The following is a 9312-nucleotide window of genomic DNA, read 5'->3' as shown; positions in this document are numbered from 1 at the left end:
CTTGTGTTAGGAAATGTAACATAAAAATATTCCTAAAATTCAAACACATAAAACAAATGTAGTATCTTCTGAAATGTATGTCTAGCCCAACGGATCTTATTAAAGCAGAACTCCAGGCTGAATACACAGCTGGAAAATGTGCTAACCCTTTACCTTCTGAAAAAATTCTTTATGTTTTGCCTCTCCTGAGAAACACAAATCTCAAACATTACGAATCTCGACCACGACACTATTTGCATAGAGTTTGCTTGTTTCCCTCGTCTTTGTGTGGAAGTACCTCCAGGTACTCTGGTTTCCCCCTACATTTCAAAAACATTTAGTTAATTGGTTTCCCCCTTAAATTTACTTTAGGCTGTAATAAGGACATATGACTGTGGTAGGGACATTAGATTGTGAGCCCCTTAGACCAGCAGTAGGCAAACTCCGGCCTTTAAGCCAGATACAGCCTAGCCAAACTACCTGAGCCACATGCGTCTCTTTAAGCCTTCTCTTGCTGTGGCCTTCTTCCCTATGTTCCCTACTTACCGCGGCGGTGGAAGTGTTAACGCCGGCCGGTGTAAATAGGGAACATTTCCTCTCCTCCACAATGCATACGGAGGAGAGGGATTTCCCTTCAGGGGGCATTCCTAGTGGATCCAGTAAATGACCTAGTCCATCCAATAAATGACCTAGTGGCCGAAAAAGATAGCGGACCTCTGCCTTAGACAGAGAGCTAGTGACATGACTTTGGACTTTGTACAACGCTGTGTAATATGTTGGTGCTATAATCATTGGGACTGATTTATTAAAGCTCTCTAGGACTGGAGAAGGTAAAATGTACATATGATGGCTGACTATTGTTGGAGCATCCGGCGGGATTGTCCTAACACCGAACACTGAACACTCTTACCCGAATATATTTCAAATGTTTTACTGTAAAAAAAAGTCATGGAGTAACAATAAACCCTTTGTATGAACAAAAGAAATTTAAATAAGCAGTAGATTCAAGTTAATTTTTCATTATTTTTTCATTGTATGTAAAATTTGTATGTTTTTTGACAAACATGGAGGGTATCATAAAAACTGGGTATATTAGCAAAAAACTGGAATAATGGGTTAAGGGGTTACTTTAGGTCAGGGGACCTAGACATAAAGGATAAATGATGTTGAAGTGCTCTTATCATTTAAAATGCTACAGATATTCACAAGGTTACTTACATTACGAAGATCTCTTTAACTTGCAAATCTAAAAAGCCTTTAAATACTATACCTTGCCTTTAACTCATGTGTTTTTGTCTTCTTGCATAGCAGCCAGACATTTATTTACCCCCCCCTTTTCCTTGAAGCACTGTAAGGAACAGGAGTACCTATAAGCTGGCCAATATTCTGTTCTCTTTTGTGAGGAGGAAAAGAGATTTAATGAACAGGAAAACTGCTGCATTTAATCTTTGTGGAGCATCCTGCAATTTGTCAGTGCTTTCCAAAGAAAACTGTGTAAATGAAGTATAATTATTTTTAAAATAGAAGAGTCTGTTATTAGTTGCATAACTGTCACATGCATACTGTAAAGCCTCCTGCCGAAAAAAATAAAGAGCTGCAAATGTTACCTGGAGAGATTTTGCAAATGGAAGAATAAAAACTGAGACAGTGATGTGAACTTTTGATTTACAGAAAACTGAAATGCCGAATGTTAAGCACAGGCGAGAGCAAAGAGAATCGCTTGTCTTGGGATGGATAACTTAAAAGAAAATTACAGGCAATTAAGAGCAATTAAACTGTAGACAATTAAGAAGAAATGTAATTTAACTCACTTTAAGCCACATAAGCCCCTGATACATAAGAAATCAATGAAGGTTATGAAAGCAAATGAAGAATTCTAAAGAAGAGTGCTTCAAACATAAAACTTTTTTGAAAATGTAAAATACAATACGAAATGCAAAATGTTGTATTCAGACTTACACAGTCTACTGGTTAAGTGGTTATTGTGTAGTTGATTGTCCTCATTAAAATCCTACAACTACATCCTTCAGATAGGCTGTGAACATGAGCCTGTGAAAATGCAGGTTATGTGTTTCCTAGTCTTATATGGCTCCTTCCTTTTACAACTTTGTTACATCCTCACACATACATAACACAGTATAAAAGCTTGGCCTTATAATAAAGAATCAGGAATGTGATGTCACACCTAAAACAGAACTAAACTCATGATACTCAACTAGCCCCGTTTCCCTTTACAGCGCCGCTATCTGGTTACTTTGACTTTTCCTGGAGACAATCATTGACCATCTTGATTGGCCGGGTCAGCACGCACAGGTGAACCCGGTATTGCTGGGTATATTGGCAACCAAAGTGGGGCTACATATGTACAGCTCAGATTTTTTTGACAGATACCCAGAGGTGTGAGGCAGGTAGGAAAGAATATTGAAGAAGGGAAATCACCTGCCCCCTTCTGCATTGGCCTGCCTGATCATGAATTTTTAAAAATGGACCTGCATTCTGCTTTAAAGCAGATGTTGAATTTTTTTATATTGTGCCTTCCCTGGTTTCTCTTTTACCCCCATGCAAACGTGTATAACTTTATGAAATACAACTTTTCTGACATTATTCGTTATTGTGGAAGCCATACAGACAGACCCAGCCCAGTGAGAGAAGCCAGCAGGGTGATGTATATAGATTCCTGAAAACAGAAAGCTGTGGTAATGCCCACATGTTATCCTGAGCCTCATAAATCAAATGGGAAAGGGGTGGGGGGGGCAAGGACATCAATAGTGGAAAGAAAAGACCTAGATAATGTTGGATGTCTTCCAGGCCAGAAATAAGTTATTCTCTATCTGACTAAGTGCAGCTTCTAATGCACACAGTAGGATGTTTACAGTTAAATCAGCATAAGCAATTTTAGTGCAAAAGATGAATCTGTGCAGCAAGACAGGAGGTAAAGCTGGAGTTTAACTTGCTTTACATAGACCATACTATTTGGTATCCTTTTGAATAGAACATGGAAGAGTTAAAATTCTCATGTGTTTTTTTTTATTGTTTTGTTGTTTCTATCACTTCCTGTCCTCGAGACATAAGAAGGAAAACTACAACAAAGTGAGAAAGGTAAAAAAGGAATTCCATTCTTAAATAGTTGTCACCAGAAAAAAGTGTCAGTGTCCCCTCTACACGATTTACCTGCATCTCAGTCTTGTTCTGGAGACAATACGAACATTTTTGATTCCAATCACCTTTGTCTTATTGACAATACCAATCCAGATAAATAAAAGGCGTGTCAGCAAACCCCCCTCCCCTCCAAAAAAAACAGTACTTTAAAACATATACATTGGACTTAGAAGTATGCAGGAATCTTGACTGTATAATGTACAACACAACAACAAAGTACAGGAGCCATAAGTGTGCAACATAAAACAATAATTTATGGAGTGCAGGGGTCAGAAGTATGTTACATACAGCATAATGGATGGAGTGCAGGGCTCAGAAGTATGTTACATACAACTTAATGTATGGAGTGCAGGGGTCAGGAGTATGTTACATACAGCATATTGTATTGAATCCAGGGGTCAGGAGTATGTTGCATACAGGATAATGTTCGGAGTGCAGGGGTCAGGTAAATGTTACATACAGCATAATGTATGGAGTGCAGGGGACAGGTGTATGGTACATAAAGCATAATGTATGGAGTGCAGGGGTCAGAAATATGTTACGTACATTGTAATGTATGGAGTGCAGGGGTCAGGAGTATGTAACACACAACAAAATGTATGGAGTGCAGGCGTCAGGAGAATGTTACATACAACATAATGGATTGAGAGCAGGGGTCAGGAGTATGTTACATACAACACAATGTATGGTGTTACATACAACATAATGGATTGAGAGCAGGGGTCAGGAGTATGTTACATACAACACAATGTATGGAGTGCAGGCGTCAGGAGAATGTTACATATATTATAATGGATTGAGTGCAGCCGTCAGGAGTATGTTACATACAACATAATGTATGGAGTGCAGGCGTCAGGAGAATGTTACATATAATATAATGGCTTGAGTGCAGCGGTCAGGAGTATGTCAAATACAACATAATGTATGGAGTGCAGGGGTCAGGAGTATGTTACATACAACATAATAGATTAATTGCAGGGGTCAGGAGTATGTTACATACAACATAATGGATGAAGTGCAGGGGTCAGGAGTATGTTGAAAAGAAGGAGGTATACACTAGAATTGGCTAGGGTTGGTAATATTAGAACATAGTATATAGAGTGCACGAGCATGTAACATATACCATAATATTTAGATTGGAGTGTGTAAGACTAAGGCTATGTACACACGTCTGATGATTCTTGTCCTAATAACGGACGAGAATCTGATGTGTGTACAGTACTCATCCGACAATATTCATGGAGCCGTCCTGGCGGATACACGAACGATGAACGAGCGGTAATGCAGGTGAAAGGTAGAAAGCGCAGTGCGGTGCTGGACGTTTATTCTCCCTCTCCCCTCTCCATAGAGCAGAATGGCGCTGTATTTACAGCACTCCTTTATGCAACTTTCAGTCTTTTGTTATTGGAACAGATTTGGCTTCTGCCATGCCGGGACGAAGGAGGATACCAGGATGACGAAGGACCCGATCCAGGAAACCTTCTGAGGATCGATGGATCTGCAAAGGTAAAGGCGAGTGAGTTTTTTTTCCAGTTTCCTCCCGTTATAATTAGTAGTTTATTAGGCAATCAGATGGCGTTTCCCTTGCACAATGCTCAGCACCCGATGTCACACTGTGCATATGCAAGATTTAGCGCAGTTTTGTTGCATGTGTAAAACATCTCCTGATGACACAGCACCTGATCTTACACATGTGCAGCGCCAGATTGGGTATAAAGAAACTTTGTATCCTCTACCATCCCAGCATGCAGTGGTAACAATACCCTCACAATGTAACAAATTCACACGCTGTATTGACTAATGAGACATATTGACGTGTATATTAGGCTTAGTCTACTCGGGCGTTACAAGCCCATGTTTGAAATCCCTATGCATTCCAATAGGCTAATGTACACCAGGGCGTTTCCTTGAGGCACGTTATTGAGCGTTTTCTATAACGCTTCGTTGCAACGTTTAAAAAATTAAAACGCGGGGGTTAATGCGGGAAGAAACCAAAAAACCTGGAAAACTGCCTCCATTGATTTCAAGGGGGCAATTTCTGCGGTTTTAAGTGCTTGAAATGTAAACGTGCTCGAAATGCGACATAGAAATTTTCCAGCGTTATACAGACAAGCTTTAAAACACTAATAAAAGTGCATAAAAAGGCTTATAAACACGGTAGGAATGTTTACTAAACCATGTTTTTAAAACCGTCCATATGGACCCAGCCTACAGCTATATAGGTAAGTGATTCCCCCTTTTCAGCAACTGTATACATACAATTCTCATGTCTATGATTGTTTAGTGTATGTAGCTAACTGAAGTTTGTGAGTTATGGTAACATTTCTTTTACAACCACCGAGTTACTGAACTGACATTACTGTATAAAGCTGTCATTTCTCTGCAGCAGTAAGAAATGTCCCGCTCCATACTGATAACATTACACAGTAAATCCTGTCAGGTGCGCAAAGCCTGATGGGAAATACAATGCCACAACATGAGGAGAATGGCGCCAATTTCTGAATGACAGCAGCCGCGCGGAGATTGGGAGAAGTGTTTGTGAAAGGCGCGCTGTGATTGGCCGGAGGGTCACGTGAGGCGGTGACCGGTCTGCTGTGTGTAAACACGGGGCTTCCTGATAGATCGGCGCAGCGGTCCCCGGATGGAGAGGCAATGCTGAGCCAGTGGCCGCTATTATTACCTCAGGATGTGCAGGGCAGGGTGTATGATGGCTTCATCAGTGCCCAGGTACCTCAATTACACATTATAACCAGGAACACTGCTTCTATAGCTGCATTACAAATGAAGGTCTGTGAGTAGCTGAGATTAAAGTTGCCATTCACATGAATAGAGAGTTGTTCAGGACAAGTGACAGGAAATACTTTGCACTCTCTCTGATTAGATTTAGTGAATAAATTAAGTGTCCCTGTCATCACAATCATCCACAGCAAAAGAATTCAAGTTGAAGTTTAAATCTGCATTTTTTTTGTCTTTTATTGACCAGATGAACATAACCCGCAGATGAAATCTGTATATAAAGTGTTTCCATAATTATTATATATCTTGTTTTTGACCTGGTGATGTCAGCAGTGGGTGTTTCTGATTTTGGCTGGTTGGCAGGGTGCTGTACATGGCTTCCTGGAAACACCACAGCACCTTTGCTTAGCACTTGTTTTAAAGCGTACCTAAACTCAGAAATTTCACTTTACATAAAAGGGTACACAACATTTTTATGTAAAATTCTGTTTGTTTTCTAAGTTCAACCGCCCCCTAATTCTTGATAGAAGAATTATTTGAGAATGAATGGGAGCGCAAAGCCTCCTGGGATACCTACGTCACGCATCCTGGGAGGCTCTTGGCTGCTCCTCTTCTGCGTATGCCTGAGCATCTTGAGCATGTGCAGAAAGAACCTTTTCATGAGAAGAGTTTGCCGATCTCACGCCTGGGTCAGGTGACGTAGGAAGAAGAACCAGAACGAATAGGGAAGATGGCCGCGCCCGGCTCGGTGACGGATGCCGGGACAATGGGGGACCCAATAGAAGACACCTCCGGATGGATCAGACTGTGCTGCCAGTTTGAAGGTAAGTGGATTTTTTTTTGTTTTAGGCATATTTGAGTTTAGTTCCTCTTAAATTAAAAAAAAAAAAAAAAAAGCATTCTTCTACCTTCCATTTGGTCCTGGGGCGTCCTGGATTGTTTCTTTGTCCCCGCACAGGAACCAGCGGGCACCGCCATCTGTATCTGACCTCTTCCTGCTTCTGCTTACGTCACCAGGACTCACACTGCGCAGGCACGAGATCAGGTGACGTAAATGTAAAAAATAAAAATGTGTCAATCTCGCTGTGCAGTCGTGGGATCAGGTTTTTTTTAAATTGCAGGAAAAGTGCTTTCTGTGTATGCCCAATATTGGGCATTTTGCAAAAGGAGGAGCCCCCTGGTATATGTGACCTGGGTATGCCAGGAGGCTTTGGGTTTCCCATTCAGTTTTTACTAAAGCGGAGGGGTCTAGATTTCTTTAACTTCCTGGGCGGTTCATTTCTGTCTGGATTTTTGTCTAAAAGTGGTACATTGTCTTTTATGAAAATGTATTTTACATTGTAGACCTGTAATTCTTAGGCATAACCCACCGAAATATGTCCAATATTTAATAAATTTAATAATAAACTTTAAATAAAAAAACAAGGGTGCATAAATAAATAAAAAATACTGAAACAGTAAACAAAAATACTGAAATAAAATAACTATAGTAGCATATATATATATATATATATATATATATATATATATATATATATATATATATATATATACCTTTGTATTGGATTCAATACAGTTATTTTGTATTGAATCCAATACAAAATAATTGGAAATTCTCACAACGCACCAACGTCACCAGGAACTGCCGGGGAAAGTCGGCGCAATCGCTGGGGGACAGATCAGAGGAAGAGGACGCGGCCAGAGGATTGGACAGGCAGGACACTGGAGGATGCCGGGGGACCAGGTAAGTCTTTATTCTTTATTTTTTTAGCTAACCCGAGTGTGACTCGGGGTTACCGCTATCGGCTGTTGTTTTTTACCCCAAGCCACACTTGGGGTTACCGCTCAGAAGGTTAAACTTTTTTTAAAATAATTATCCACACTTTTAGATAGAGTAAAAATGTAATAGGACCACTTTAAGAATCATCAGCACTAATGTAGAGAGTTGGTTGTCTCTTGAGAGGAGTATGTAACTTTAAAGCCTTGCTAAGGATGGTGTTAGTCTGGAGCAGTGGGTAACCATGCAGAACTCCCAAAGTATCACCCACATGTCATGCTGATCCTCCATGACTGCCATTGGATGAAAGGGATGGGCCAGGGACAGTAAGGCTGGGGAGGAATGGACCTAAAGCAGAACTAGAGTTCCACATTACATAACTGTGAGCAGCTTTGGTTTTTGATGGAAAAGGAATAGTTTATGTCCCTTCTGCAATAAAGAATACTTACCTGTTGTACCTTGTAAATACACTGAGCTGTGCAAGTTCAGGATGCCAGGATATGCGGGGTATGCAGACCATCCCTGGGGGCTGCTGGGACTGAATGAATTCCCACTAAAACGCAAACAAACACAAGTAGAACGTGCAAATTCCATGCAGTCTTTTATTTTTAACATTTAGTTCCACTTTAAGGATGATAGGTGTCTGTTACTAACAGGAACCAAGGAAAGTACAAATAGGTCTATACATCATTGTGGACATCTTTGTAAGTTCCCTCCCAGGCCCTTAATCTCAGTGTTGTTGGATCTAAATTCTGTTTATTAATAATATTAATAATATTATAATAATAATAGTAATAAAGTTGGGGACTGCACCCTCCAAGCTCTTACACTTCATGACTGGTCAATGGGCCGCTCATCTGATCATCCTATTCTGTGACCATTAACCTCCCTAGAGGTAACCCCGAGTCACACTCGGGGTAGGTAATCCTATGGGAGGTAATAGTAAATACAGCCTTACCTGATCCACCGGCGCCCCGCATCGTCCATTGCCGGGATCTCCATCTTCTTCCTCCGGCCGGCTTCTGTATCTGATGAGTCACCGGGGAGTGTACATTGCCGGCGGGGCGGGAAATTCAAAATCCATTTGTATTGCATTTAATACAAAATAACTGTATTGAATGCAATACATTGGCTTTATATGTGTAAAAGCAGTACATTGTTTTCAAGAACATTTATTTTACAGTATATATAATACTAAGTATAATATGTATTTTAAAAAAAAAATTTTTTTTTTTTAAATATATAGATTTTTTAAATAATTCAGTTTATTATTTTTACATGATTTTGTGTTTCAAACTTAACCTATTATACTCTATTATATTATACTGTAAAATAAATTTTCATGAAAAACAATGTACCGCTTTTAGACATGAAATGAAAAGAAATGAACCGCTAGGGAGGTTAATGAGGTGCAGTGCATGGTTGCAGCTCCAGGCCCAATTATTTTACCTGTGAAGTCAGAATTTTCTTACAAGATAAACAATTAATAAAACAAGAATTTAATATAATACAGCTTACAAGTCAGTAGATGTAGTGGCTGCATTACAGTGTTCTCCCCAGTCCTGGTATACTTTATAGTAACCCCCAGCTGTTTTTGTGTAATTACTGAAAAGTAGGGTCACAATACACATACCCAACTGAAAAAAAACGGGGGAGAATAC

General features: G+C 40.0%; 1 protein-coding gene across 1 annotated transcript in view; it reads left to right on the top strand.

The window, feature by feature from the left end:
- The first annotated feature begins 5722 nt into the window (after nt 1-5722).
- The window catches only part of FANCL (FA complementation group L), a 55496-nt gene continuing 51906 nt past the window's right edge, over nt 5723-9312 (top strand). Inside the window, exon 1 of the mRNA XM_072409511.1 lies at nt 5723-5865. Within this exon, the coding sequence (XP_072265612.1) occupies nt 5791-5865 (75 nt within the window). The 5' untranslated portion in view covers nt 5723-5790. The remainder of the gene's footprint in view (nt 5866-9312) is intronic.

This window comes from Pyxicephalus adspersus, chromosome 4 (genome assembly GCF_032062135.1).
Source record: "Pyxicephalus adspersus chromosome 4, UCB_Pads_2.0, whole genome shotgun sequence".
Lineage (NCBI taxonomy): Eukaryota > Metazoa > Chordata > Amphibia > Anura > Pyxicephalidae > Pyxicephalus > Pyxicephalus adspersus.
Note: the sequence above shows the minus strand (reverse complement) of the source record. Positions and strands in the feature narration are given on the sequence as shown.